The sequence below is a fragment of the Theobroma umbraticum genome, unplaced genomic scaffold (genome assembly GCF_002168275.2).
Source record: "Theobroma umbraticum cultivar Fairchild unplaced genomic scaffold, ASM216827v3 scaffold_30.0, whole genome shotgun sequence".
NCBI lineage: Eukaryota > Viridiplantae > Streptophyta > Magnoliopsida > Malvales > Malvaceae > Theobroma > Theobroma umbraticum.
In genome coordinates, this window is record NW_018397254.1 from 11,059,391 (window position 1) to 11,074,678 (window position 15,288).

The 15,288-nt window shown below is 33.7% G+C and overlaps 1 protein-coding gene across 1 annotated transcript; it reads right to left on the minus strand.

The window, feature by feature from the left end:
- Window positions 1-1,326: 1,326 nt before the first annotated feature.
- Window positions 1,327-3,192, minus strand: LOC110416974 (tryptophan decarboxylase TDC2-like). Its single transcript, XM_021429134.2, is given in 3 exon segments — window positions 1,327-2,643; window positions 2,646-2,831; window positions 2,834-3,192. Coding segments are annotated over 3 exon segments (1,545 nt in total). The 5' UTR covers window positions 3,084-3,192; the 3' UTR covers window positions 1,327-1,534.
- Between the last annotated feature and the right edge of the window lie 12,096 nt (window positions 3,193-15,288).

A 15,288-nucleotide genomic window follows, 5' to 3' on the forward strand; every position in this document is an offset into this window, starting at 1 on the left:
TGTAAACTACAAGGCTTTTAAGACTACACATAACTAACTATTGGCTTCATTTTAAAGTCTCTAGTGGAGTTGCCAAGCTATCATAACGTGTGAATCCTAGAACTCAACCATTTAACGTAAAAAGGAGTCACCGTCAATCTTTTTTGTTTAAGCGCGATTGACCGGCCAAGTGAATCTATTTTTCCTAATAAGGTCATAGGCTTAATTTAAGACCATAATAGGTTTTAGTTTACGAAGCATATTAGGTTCGGAAGTTCATTTACGCGTAAGAAAGGTATTAGCACCCTCACAACGCCTATTTAATTGATGCCTAATTAATTAGGAAATAGAGTTCTAGGGTTAGACTCCATAACTCAACACATTGAATCCATTCAAATTCATTTATTGATATTCTTAAATAAAAAATAATCCATTAAACTTGTTTAAAATAATAAATAATATGGTAAAATATCTCACCTTCTTAAGTTTTAATTGAAATTTCAAGCGGGTCCATTAATTTTCAAAACGGATATTTTGGCTCAGAAAAATCTACTAGACATATATGTCTAGTTGTTAGTCAACCGTTAATATTTCAATTAGTTTAATGACGTATCAATTTTGAAATGATAATTTTATTTTTTATTAATTTTAAAAAATACTATTATTAATTTTTTATTAAACTCTTAGGAAGCATCGATCAAGAACACTAGATCTGGTGCCCCAAGAGAGGGAGCACCAAATCTGGTGGCCCCTAAGAGAGGGGAGCATCAATCAAAGAGAGCACCAGATCGGTGCTCCTCAAGAGAGGGGAGCACTTAGATTTGGTGCTCCTTCCCTCGAGCACCCCTCCCTTGGGAGCGCCAATTTGGTGCTTTCCTTTCTTGGGGAGTACGGTCAGTGCTCCCCTCCCTTGGGGAGCAAAGAGAGCACAAATCGGTGCTCGTTATTTTTTTAAAAAAAATTATATAATAATTATTTTTTAAACTAATAAATAAAAAAAATATTTTAATCTTTTTATATTATTTGTTAATGGTGTTTACATTTTTAGGATGAAGAATCTATTTCGAAAATTAATAGACCTGTTTGAAATTTTAATTAAATTTTAAGAGAGTGAGAGTATTTTACTTTAAATAATATCATGTGGTATGACACTTTTTAACATTATTCATTTAATGAGAATAAGATCATATTATGTAATCCTTTTAATAAACATGTCGCATCCATGTTAATCACTTTTATCGTAGCACTTTTATGTTTTTATGAATTCATATGTTTTTTGCCCAAGAAATGGCACGAGAGCAACAGAGATTGGATTTGCACAAAAAAATTTAAAAGTTAAAGCATCTCTTAATACAATCATTCGGCTACCATTTTTATTTATGAAGAATTAATGCCAACCGGGAATGCTAGTGCTAGTGCAACAAAGTGGATACAAATACAACTATAGATGCTCCCAACTGCTAACCACAAATTTCTTTTGTGATTTAATGTCATAAAGCAACTTAGATAGAAATAGATCGTAAATAATTATTATACTCAAGGAATGAAACTTCTTTCATTCTCCCGCAAGCACGTCTCTGTCACACGGACACGTTGGGAGTGGAAAGGATCCAGTGCCCTTGACGAGCAATGCATCAGCTCCTTCCTTGATCAACTTCCACGCGGCAACCACGTGGCGATCCTCTGTCAGCGTGGCCCCCACCGCAAACCTCAGTATGTATATCCCACCGACTTTGGTGTGGGTCATATAAACCCGCCCTGTTGAGTTGACCCACTCCAAGAGCTTCCGGTTCAACATCTCGGTATAATCCGATCGGATATTCTCAGCCGGTTTTAACCGAAAACACACCAGCCCGAACTCTCTTGGCACCACGATCTCGAACCTTTGGTCAGATCTTACAAACCGCTCGAACATTTTGGCCATGCGTACGTCCGAGCGGATGTGATTTTGTATGTTGACAATACCATAGCTTCTAAAAATGAGCCATAACCGTAACGATTTGAACCTCCGACCTGTACCGACTTGCCAATCCTTAAAATCCACGACCGACTCTGATTCGCTTTGTTTGTTTCTCAAGTACTCCGGGTTGGTGCTAAGTGCTTTCACTAGCAAGCTGGGCTTTTGGACCCACAAGCAGCAACAATCCAAGAAGCTGAGTAGCCACTTGTGGGGACTTAAACTCAGCGAGTCCACTCGTTCTATCCCATCCAGGTGATGCCTGAACTCTGGGCATATACATGCACTACCCGCGTAGGCAGCATCGACGTGCACCCAGATGCCATGTTCATTAGCCACGTCAGCAAGCGGTCCTATTATATCAACGGCAGTGGTGGAAGTCGTCCCCACATTTACACAAAGGTAGAGTGGGATCAGCCCGGCTGCCACGTCAGCTTCCACTGCCTTCCGGAGATGAAGAGGAGACAGAGAGAAAGCAGTGTCGAGGGTAGTCGGAATGGACCTTATGTTTGGAGGAGAAATACCAGCCAACTTACAGGCTTTGGCGAATGTGGAATGAGTTTGGTCAGAGGCATAGACGACAAGCTTGTGCATGCTGTCGAAGCCCAGAACATCGCGAGCCTTGTCTCTGGCTGCAATGAGAGTAACAAGAATAGCTTCGCTGGTTGTGTTTTGAATGATGCCACCACCATTGCCTTGAAACATGAAGGACTTGGTAGCTTCAGCATGTTGGCTAGCCAGTCCATGACGATCATTTCCAGCTCGGTTGAGGCTGAGGAAGCTAGCCAGTTGAACCCTACGGAGTTAAAGCACGTGCAAAGCATTTCTCCAAGAAAAGCGGCAGTGCTAGCAGTGGAAGGAAAAAATGCAAAGAAGTTAGGGCTTAGCCAATGGTCATGCACGGGATTATCTGGTTTTGCACGTCTTGGAGAATTGTTTCGAGGGGTTCAGGGAGATACGGGGCATTTTCTGGGAGGTTGGCGCGGAGATAACCTGGCTGCACCTGGCTTAGAACTGGGTAGGTTTCTATTTTTTGGTAATAATCGGCAATGAAATCTACCATTTCATGGGCTTGTTTTCTGAATTCTTCGGGGTCTAAGGGATTGGAATGGCAAGTGTCGGGAAAGTTAGAGTCAAGTCTACCCATAATCAAGCAACTTTTAAGATAACAGAGAAAGAGATTATGTTACTTTAGGGAGGTGAGGATCTTGGTGCCATCAGGGGGCTATATATATTTGTAGCTGGGGAAAGAAATTGAGGGAAGCATTGCGCGGTTAGTATTAATTTATTATTTACATGTGTTATTTTATTATTTCTGGCGGTCCTGTTTGGTGTATGTATAATAAATATAATTAGTACGTTCGTATTTCTTTTTTACTTCTCTATTTTGGTATAATCGGAAATTGTTTTGATAACTATTGATGTTAACTAGTACTTTTTTTTTTTTGTTCTAACGAGGAATTGAGGGCGAGGGAGGATTAGGGTTTGGTAAAATATCAACAATGCGTGTATGTGAAGGTTTTCTAAAGAAAAGGGATATCATGAACATGAAAAATTCATGATTAATAATAATAAGTGGAGAGGATTTGTGATGATCTAAATATGATAAATTTATGAAAAGAAAAAATTATTGTTACGTAATAAATATTTTCTATTAAAATGTCGAAAAGTTTTACTGCCACAGACTTTGTCAATTCCATTACGTAGCTTCTGAAAACAATATTAAACAACGCGTCTTATCAAAACTCCCAACCAGATCGATATCAGCTGATAGTCAAAAGGTCAAGGGTTTTTTTTCACGTGCTACTAATGAATGCTGGGGTCATGGTTAAGTGGTCAATGATTAAATGGCCCTACAAATATGATAGTTAAAGATAACATGAGATCCGGCGAATGAGAATCCTTGCCATCCACGATTCTTCACGTCCCGTAACCCGGATGTTTAATTATTACGCTTTTTCAGCCTTTCACAACCAATCAGGGAGTCTAGATTTGGGTTCATCGAAAGCAAAGACAAAAGATTTGGATGTGCTTCAGTTTTCTTTTCCTTTCTTTCTGTCTCATTGAACTTTCGCCAGGAGCTATAAAACCCGAATGGTTCCTTCAAATCTGAACAGTGCACCATACATTTTGGCACAGGCCGCTGCCTTGCTTTACTTTTCTTTCTGTTTATGTAGTATTATTTCCAACTATGTTTAGAGATGGATTGAAAGGTAGAAAGCGCCAAAACGTCTCTAAGAAATCAAAGCATATTAGGTTTGAACTTTGAAATTTGTGGTTGGTAAAAATGCCAGCGTCCACAAAGTTCAAACAATTCAACAAAAGACCGTAGGGCAACATAAAGCAATAATAATTGTTTAGGTAGCTGCTGGGGTATGGTTAAAAGAAATACATTAGAAAATACGCCAAATATAATAGAATAAGACAAATTGCGTGACTTTTTTCCTGCTGCAGCATTTCTCATTCTAGGAAGGAACTTGCTGCAGCATTTCTTTTCTTGGAGAAATAAATTCATTTTCTTGCTTTTTCCAAAAAAAGAAAAAAACTGCACATACACTATCTTAACTTTGGTTGATTGCACTTCCACTTGATCATTGGTTGTCTTTTCTTCTTTATGGCATAATTAATGAAAGTTTTAATAAAAAGGTAAATTATTGTTTCATCTTATATATAATTATATTAATTATGATTCCATTTTTATTAAAATTATGTCTGTATAACCCAAAACATATCGATTTCTTTTATAATTTTCATGTGTGGGTGATTTGTGCTAACATGACGATCATATTTACAGATGTTACAACTTGATCTTCCAAGGGTTGAGAGTATGTGCACCCTTATATGAAGAAAATGAAAAAAATAATCGTACAAAATATATCAAGCACTACAAAAAAATTAGGCATTTTTTGACAAAAATTTTTATAGGAAAATGGTTCGAAATGATGGGAAAAACCCAACCAAGCATCACAATGCAAATAATAAAAATAAAACCAAAATTACAAATGCAGTGGCATAACAATTAAAAGTGACTTTTCCACCCAAGGTTGCTTTCATGATTTTTAGATCATATGTAGTACAACAAAACACACATGTGATTTGGTCATTACCTTCTGTACAAAGAAAAGCTTGATTCCTTGTACAAACTCCACCAAAACAGCCTCTCTAAGAGACCTCACACTAAGTCCAATTGTTGTAAACCAAAGCTGTTTAAGAAATTTTACGCAACCTCTAATGAAAGTCCACATGATGAATGGAGAAATCCAAACAAGTGAGACGGATTGCCAAATATTCAATGTGCTAGCAAGGATGTGTTTTAAAACACCCTTTCCTTCCTTTTACCTTAGCCAAAAGAATAAAAGAAAGATTGATTTTTTTCTTCACACACTCATAAGAGTTGGCTACTCTACTCTCTAGTGTTGAATGGCGGCTAGGTTACTTGGATGTGGAGCTTAAGTAAGTTATATATACCATGGACCAATTTTAACCCTAATTACTTTTCCATGTAATTGCTAATTGATCCTTGCACTTAATTAAACCTTTTAATTAAGTTTAATAGAAGTTCATAACTTTTACTTTTTATTAAGTCAAAGTTAATCACCTTTCCCAATTTAATCTCAATATTCAACTTTTGTGTGCGACCTATTAGGCTTCTAACATGTTGGTAATAACCTTAAAATGTAACTTATAAATTAATTTAGGGTTAGAAAAATTCAAACTTACTTTAAATTTATCATTGATCACATCAATCACTTTATGATCATAAACCATGAAAGGGATCCAACAATCCATCATAGCCACTTAAGTATTAGAAGAGTCAAGATGGTTTGACTCAACTATTAAATGATCAGTCTCTCAGTATAATTCAATTCTTTCATCGTGTATCTTAGAAAGCTTAAGAGCATGATGCAGTGTTAACTACTAAACCTTCCATTTCAGTCATAACACTAATTAGTTATCATGGATTATAAGGAACTCATTTTCTAAAATCCATTGTACTCTGGCTAGAGTCTTCACATAAGTTAATTCAGGGCATGAACAATTGAGATATATCTCCTTAATCGCTTGGAGTAATGAATCCTATCTTCACCACTCATTTGTCGTCATGTGGTTCATGTTATACATAATGTTCATCCTTCTTAAGCATCATTGATTAAGACCCAAAGAGATGAAGTCAAAGCATCACACTCCACATATAAGATAACCTAGTGTCTCAAGTTTGAGGATCACTTGCATGACTGTCATATAAAGTTATGCTCCATTGATACTAAAGTGAAATACCAAATAGAATCCTTATATCAGGTCATGTTTAGTGAACTTGTTGCTAGGACAAGCACCTATATTATAGTTTCAAGTATCCCTATATTTCAACCTATAAAACTAGTTGCTTACTTCTAAATTAAGAAATATATAATGTACCAGTCTTTAAGCATCATTGATTTCCAGTCTCAATGATACATTGACTAAGACTAATTTAAAGATTATGCTTTGATACATAGGGATCTCATAATTGTAACACTTTACAACTCTCTTGCAAAGCAGGTTAATCTCATATACTTTATTAATAGACTAATAAGCATAGTCATATTGATAAAGAAAAACCTCTAATCATTTAGCATGAATGATATGATTGCATTATTGGATCTAAGTATTAACCAATCTGATTGGCTACAAGGCTCATTCCAACATCTCCCACTAACACAAAACCAATCACTAGCTTGTTGTATGTGGATCCAATCCATCTAGCAATCATGTTTTTGTGGAGATTTGCTTATGTCATTTAATGTGGTCAATCACTTTTATCGATTTAGTCATTGCTTGAGTGTCTTATCATATTACTATATGTAGATCCAATGAAACTTGAATTTTATTAAAATGGCTCCATTGTTACACTAACAATGTTTAAAACCCTTTATTAGTTTTATGAACTAATGATCTAAATATCTTCCTATTCAAGCTTTTTGCAATCGGATGTATATGACTTTATATATTGGTATAGTCTCTTTAATACCTCAAAACCATTCTAATTGGACTTTGAATCATATACATGTCACTTTGTGTTGTGTTGCTCAATCCTTTTAAATTTTGACAGTTTCTTTATATACTCATTGCATCCCATCCAATTGTATTACCAAAGAATTAGATTCACTCCCATTAATCTTTTTATGTGTATGAGACAAATATATTCTTTTAAATCCAAATCTTTTGGATTCATTTGGACAGAATCAAGTGTATAATTCTAATGAAAAAGTCATATTTAGTTGATTCATCAAATATGAATAACACATCTTCAATGTGTCTTGCTAATTCCATGGAGTTGTTATACATTTAAAGCATATAGATTACACAACTTTATGTAAAATATTAAATGTTAGATTCCTTTGTAACCAAGTGATACTTAAGAAACTTCTTTCTAAGTATCATCATGCTCCTAAGGTTCCTAAAGAGAGTAATATTTAAAATAGTTTGAATATTCCATGAAGTTACGTATGCACATCTCAACGTATGCTTAGAAGCTTATTGGTTTGGAATGTTATAATGGGCTTTATATATTGGAGAAGTAAGGACCGCATCATATCTCTATATGAATTCACTTTCTTCTTTGAACGAACATTTCTATATTTTATTCATAAGAATGTTCCATCTATTATGAATCTATATTCATCCCTGATCAATCAATTAACTACATGTAAGAATAGTCTTCATTAAGATCATATTTTAATAAGAGTACTTCATACTATATAGTTCATATGATCTTATATTTGAATTCTATGAACCTTTCAGACAATCCAAATTATATTTCTATAGGTATAAAAGACAAAACCTTAATTTAGTCTTCTGTAAAATTAATGAAATAGGAACATTTCCCATAGCATTTATGTTTAATGGTTCATATACATCTATATGTATGAGACCTTTAAAATATATACAAAACAAAACCTTAATTTGGTCTTGTGTAAAATTAGTGAAACAAGAATGTTTCCCATAGCATTTTATGTTTAATTGTTCATATACATCTAGACGTATAAGACCTCTAAAACATACCAAGTCATTCATTTTTACACAAAAAGAGATTTAGTCATGTAGATAAGAATTACTAGCTCCTTTATGATTCCAAATCCAAAGGATCTAAGTATCTTCATAGTTTAATTCTATTTTTAATGGCCAAGACTCCAATGTCATAATTGAGATCAAATGTGATTTTAAGTTTTTCTTGACATTTATATTGAGCATTAATTTACTACTATTGTTTAGTATTTTAGTCATTACTTAAATGCAGCCCAAATTTTGTATTAAATACTTATGATGTTGGTAGAATAGTGGTAGCTCATACCTCAATCATAAATTTGGTTAAGTTAGGAACTTCTATAAGTTTCTTCTTCTTTAACTATGTCAAGGAAACATCGTTAGTTCCTCCTCTTTCCATCTTTACCATAAAGACACTTGAGAAAATTTCCCAAGCTTGTGTCCTTATTGCAATTGTCTTTCATATTCAATAATAATTAAGGTGATGAAGGTTCCATCAAATAGAAATTCACTGCTAATTATGAATAGATTTGGTAGAGACTATAAAACTAAATAGAAAATTAGTTCATTACTCATGAAAAAATCTCATTGCTCTAGCTTTGCTACAAAGCCTAGCAACCTTAAATCATAGTTTTAATAGAAATATCTTTTGTCTTTTTCACATAAAAACAATTTCTATGTTATCTCATACTTATATGTATGAGCTTGCTTATAAAACAATTCTTTTGCCTACAAAGTCATACATTTAGCATGCATGTTCTTTGGTTGCTTTTGAAGCTTTAGAGTCATAGTAGCCAATATCATATATGTGGCTTAAGGAGTTTAATGAGCATCCCATGCTTTATTTCCATTGACTTCAACATGGGCTTATGGCAAAGTTAACTACAAATATACAACTATTTTCTTAAGAACAATTCTTAACTCTTAGTAACATTCAAATAGATTTGGTCTATTGGGTTTGCTTTGCATCCAAGATGCTCTAGTGTGATAGGTTGTTAGCCATAGCAATGTATATAATTAAACTTAAATAAGTGATTTGTAAATATTATGCATAGACTATTTAAAATAAAATTTTAATATTTTAAATAGCTCTCCCATTATTTATTCAAAATGGCAACCATCTAAGTCATTTCGGAAAGTCTTTACTAGGATCATTTTAGTGGGCTAGGACCTTGTTCTACCTACCATGACCTTGAGTTTGCTCAACAAGCCATGATAAGCCTAGTTCTTAGCTTATCAATCACATAACTTATGTAACTTCTAGATTCAGTTATGCGACAACTCTTTGCCTAAATATATCGTATATGTTATGTTTAGCCATTGCCTCTAGTTTCATAATAATCAAGTTTCTAAGCATCCGAAGTTTATGAAACTAATTGAGTAAGACCCACCCTTCATAGTATAAACATATTCTTAATAAAGTTTAACCTTGAGTTTGCTCAACAAGCCTCCAATAAGAACTCTAGTTTTTACTATGAAGGTGAAAGGCATCCTGATCATGCGTGGCATGATACTCAATATTTTACAAGGGATTTTTTGTATTTCTTATTAGGTCTCATTTATTTGACACGTATAGCATTTAATTTATTGCATAAATTAAATCTATCACATGTTGTTCCATTAGGGTGGTTTTGAACTTTTCTACTCTAGTTTCCTTGAGCTATCAAAGGAAATTAGTTAGTCAAATCCTAGAGGATAATACACATTATGCGTTACAAGCTTTAACTTGCATCTTTCTTTAATCTCGATGCTTTAGATCTCTATCTTTGGATTACAAAATTCCTTTCCTAATCTAATCTTAATTTCTAATTACAATTGAATTTAAAAACCTTAAGTTATATTTGAGTGGAATAAGATGAGGAAAGAATTTTAGAAATCCAGGGAATAAGATATGAGGCAGGGTGCATAGACCCTTTTTAAAAATTTTCATAAAAATAATTTAACCAAACCATCCACAATCACATTGGGTTTGTAGTCCATAATCATCTTTATACATTCATAATCTAGTTACGAACATACAAGAGCAAACATGTTTTATATGATGATGATCTTGCATTTTATTTAGAAATTGTCATTCAACATTTGATGATCAAAGTTTGAATAATTTGACATCCTTTAGTATAAAAGATGGTTTGAAAAACTCATTTTCGAAATCACTCACTAAAGAGATTAATCTAATTAATAACTTTAGTCAATTCAAATCTCATTTGAATTTATTCTAGATTAGTAAGTTCATTCTAATTAAACTCTTTTAATTCGAATCCTAAACCATTTAGGAAACTTCATTAATTTAAAAATCCATCTTAAACATTTTAGGAAGGGTTATGATCATTTTAAACGCCCTAAACATTTCAGCAAACTTACCAAATTTGTCCTAGCATTTTAAGAAACTTTCCTTATTTCATCCTAATCAAATTAGGAAACTTTTTGAATTTGATCATGGGTCCTAAACATTTTTAGGAAGTAGCCTTATCCATTCTATAATTTTGTTTTTATATTCTGACTTTCCTTAATTAAATTTGCCTAATCCAATTAGATGGCCATATTTTAAAATTTGACCAATTAACTTAATCAACGTAATCTAATCTTTATTAGATTATGACTGGTCAATCAATTTCATTCCTCAATTGGGTGACCTTCAATTTAAGTGAATAAAAAATTAACTTGGAGATCTGATATCAATCAATCAAAATTGATTGATTCCAATCAAGGATGCAATTTCCTTAATTCTAGGCATGTGCCCTCAACAATTTGGGAGTTAATGATCAATCAAAGAAAGAACCCTTCCTAACCATTTGCGGCTACTTTATTCAGCTTGTTGCCTATTATAAAGTGCGGTGGTTGCCATGCCAATAGGGAGGTGCTGCAGCCTTGTGTGGCGGCTCCCTAAACAACTCTTGTCATAGGCTCCGTTTGCACAATTAATCATAAAATAGAAACGAGAATGCTACCTTAAGACAGTGTCCAAAAAACTGAATGTAATTATGCTTTATTTGGCCAAGCATCTTATGCAAGACTCATCCACACTTTAAATGATCCTTTGACATAATTAAAGAGGCCTTAAACATGATCAAATCATGTTTGGACTTAATAAAAAATGAAGCAAAATGGAGAGATCAAAACAACAGTTATTTGAAACCAGTTTTGCAATAAAAGATATCAAATCAAAACGCAAGGCATCCTAGATGCTAATGATGATCATAAAACATGTAGTCATTATCCAAATCCTTGAAATATGGCCCTAGTACCACTAATGGGAAAAGCCGGGCCAGGCGTCACAATGTAAATAACAAAAATAAAACCAAAATTACAAACGCAGTGGAATAACAATTAAAATCAATCTTTTCACCTAAGGTGACTTTCATGGTTTTTGGATGATATGTAGTACAACAAAACACACACGTGATCTGGTCATTACCTTGGATACAAAAGGAAAGCTTGATTCCTTGTGCAAACTCCACCAAAACAGCCCTTCCAAAAGACCTCACACCAAGCTCGGTTGCTGCAAATCAAAACTGTCCAAGAAATTCTTATACAACTTTTAACGAAAGTCCACACAATGAATGGAAAAATCCTTACAAGAGGGTAGGATTTCCAAGCCTTCAATATGCTAGCAAGGATGTGTTCTAATTAAACATCATTCCCTTCCTTTCACCCTAGCCAAAAGAATAAGAGAAAAATTGATTTTTCACTTCGCACACTTATACGTGGCAGTTACACTACTCACTAGTGTTGAGTGGTGGCTAAGTTACTTAAATGAGTAGCTTAAGCAAGGTATAAATACCATGGACCAATTTGAGCCCTAATTACTTTTTCATGTAATTACTAATTGGCTTTTACACTTTAATTAAACATTTTAATTAAGTTCAATAGAAGTTCATAACTTTTAGTTTTAGTTAAATCCAACTTAGTCAACTTTTCCAATTTAATCTCAATATTCATGTTTTGTGTGTGACCTATTAAACTTCCAACATGTTGGCAATGACCTTAAAATGTAATCCATAAATTAAATTTAGGATTAGATAAATTCAAACTTACTTTAAATTTATCATTGATCACATAAATCACTTTATGATCATAGACCATGAGTAGGATCTAGCAATCCATCATGACCACTCAAATGTTAAAAGAATTAAGATGATTTGACTCAATCTTTCAGTTATTAGTCTTTCAGTGCAATTCAATCATTTCATCATATATATCAGAAAGCTTATGAGCATGGTGCAATGTCAATTCCTAAACCTTCTATTACAGTTATAACACTAATTAGCTATCATGGATTATAGGAAACTCATTTCGTAAAATCCATTGTGTTTTGGCCAGAGTTTTCACATAAGCTAACTCAAGGCATGAATAATTGAGATACATCTCCTTAATCACTGAAATGATGAATCCTATCTTAACCACTCATTTGCCTTCATGTATTTCATGCTATACCCAATGTTTCTCCTTTATAGTCATCTTTAGATAAAACCCAAAGAGATGAAGTCAAAGCTTAGCACTCCACATGAGGATCACTTGCATGATTGTCGCATAAGGATATGTTCCATTGACACTAGAGTGAAATACCAAATAGAATTCTCATGTCAATGTTGGTCCTAAAAAGAATGCTAAAAGGTGGTGAATAGTAGCTTAAAAATATTTGGAAGGTAAATCTAGAAATTTGAAAATTTACAACCAAACACTCCATGCCAAAAAATGCAACAAAGAGCTCCATCTTTACACCTTTCCACCCTTAAAAATTTGAACATAAACAGCTACTCCATATTAAGCAATCCCTTCCCCCAAAGTTATCAATTCACCAATCAAAAAGCCCCCTCCCCCTTCCTTTTTCCCCCTTACCTAAATGACATATCCCCTTCTATATCCTTTATCCATATGACCCACTCAAACCTCTCCATCCAAAGTCAAACCCAAAGAGCCTTTTTACCCCTCCTAGCGTTTCCTTTCCCTTCAACCATAATGAATCAACATAAATCAAGAATGCTTTTACAATTCAAAGTAGGGAAAGCACAACCAAACTAACGTGGATAAAGAATAGCTATTTTTTCTCACTACTCACCATAATTTAAAGTAAAATAAAAATAAAAATTTTTCTTTTTTCTTTTTTTTTCTTTTTCATCTTTCTATTTTTTACACTTTTTTGTCATTCTATTCTCTTTTTTTTTTTACTTTTTTTCTTCTTTTTTCCTTTTTTACCTTCTATTTTTCTTCTTTTTTTTCCTCTCATAAGAACTAGCATGTATAACCAAACACTCCATGCCAAAAAATGCAACAAAGAGCTCCCTCTCATATCCTTCCAAAAAGGGCCCTTCCATAAGACCCCAACATTGTCATAACTCGTATTCCAAACCAAATTTGTCAAGACACTCCCTCCCCTTCAAAACAAACCTACCAATAACCCAATCTGCATCAACTTGAACTCCTAAAGAACATTACTCATTCCTTGTTCCCAATTGAAAATCCTTCCTCCATGAAACACAAATAGAAGAGAAACTACTCACCCATTCTGAGTCAAGTAACAAAAAATAACAAAAACATCATCTTCCCAAAAATAGGAAAAACTCAAAAAAGTCATAAACAGTACACACATTCAAGAAAAACCAAAACAATCACCACCAAGACCAAACCGAACCCTATCTAGGATATATAGTTATCTCGGCTCACTCATATCACAATGGCTTGACTCCTTCAATTTATTCTATTTTCTTTTTTTTCTTTCATTTTTTTATTTCTTTCTTTCTTTCAATTTTTTTAATCTTTTAAACTTTTTTTCTTTTTCTTTCCTTTCATACTTACCCTAGTAACATCATAGTGGTTCCATCTCAAATCAACTTCTCTCATCGCTAGACTCGTACAACTTGTTTAACAGTAGATCATAAGATTAGTGAAAAACAAAGCAATAGACATAATTCAAGGCCATCCGACCCCGAGAAACTTGAAGCAAATCAAACTCCTCTAGTCCAGTATAGTAGTAGCTCATCAACTCTTTCTATCCCTTCTTTAACAAGACCATTGCCAGTTCATTCACTATTCTAAGTACTTTCCTAATTGCCCAATTCCCAACTTTCCTTTTCAACTCCTCAACTCAAGATCACCCTTCTCATTTTCCATGGAGCCATTTTTAGATTGTAGACCCATATTGTGGCATTGACAAAGTCATTTTTAATTTTTAGCATAAAACAACCCACCTACTTTGAGGCCCCGAACACCTTAAAGGCTTCCCTAATTGCCATTAGTTATGCCATATTAGCGTCAGCACACCCAACCACTTCGGAAAACATAATCTTGACGGATCCCTCATTACTATGAGAAATTCTATAAAAGATAGGAAACGCGAAAAGTCAATCCATCAAACATCATTATTCTCAAGCACATAAACTTTAGAAATCATGATCACAAATTTTCGGAAGCTCTACATTTGAAGAAACAGTTTTCTTTTGCAACAATCGACATTCTTTCTTGAATCCTAGCTTTCCATAATTTAAACATGTGTCTTTCTTCTTCTTTTTGAATTTCAGCCCATTAGCAATTTTGTTGAACCTCTTTTTAACAAGCTTAGTGGTTTGTCCATCTTCTACAACATGCACTTTGGCTTCTTCTAAACCAAAATTTTGTTCTTGTATTTTCTATTCCTTTTCAATTTGAAAATGATTTGCCAAAACATTAAGAGCGATTTCCTTTTTCTGTGTTTCAAAATCTTTCCACAATAGAGGATCTATTAAGGAAGACAGAGTTATAGTTTCATCCATATTCATCCTATATTATATAAATTGATTAATCATTCTTTCAAACTCACGTTGTTGTTTAATAACAGATCAACCGCGTCAACTATTCTATAATTATTGAAATAGCTCACAAGGAATTCTTTAATGGTTGCATCCTTTGTCATTTACTTGGCCTCCAATTTTCCCCATAATTCCTTTGTAGTAGTCTCATTCTAGTATTATCAAATAAGCCATTGGACAAACTATTCAAAATATGAACCTTGCACATATAGCCTATATTATCCCATTTTTTCCCTTCTTAAGTTGCAGTAACTAATTCATTATCATTCTCTTTTAGCCTAGGAATAGTCAGTACATAGGCAACATTCAGAGTTGAAAGTAAGAATTGAATTTTCTTCTTTCATTTCAAAAATTGTCACCACAAAATTAATCCAATTTCATAAAGCCAGAAGCTGATTCTCGTAGTGTTCCACTTATAGCAACCATTATTAAACTGAAAATAAAACTTTAAGATTGTTATAATACAAGAGTGCAAAGACAAAGAATCAATAGAATGGCTCCAAGGCATATATCAATGCTATTGTCCTTAAGATTTTATTC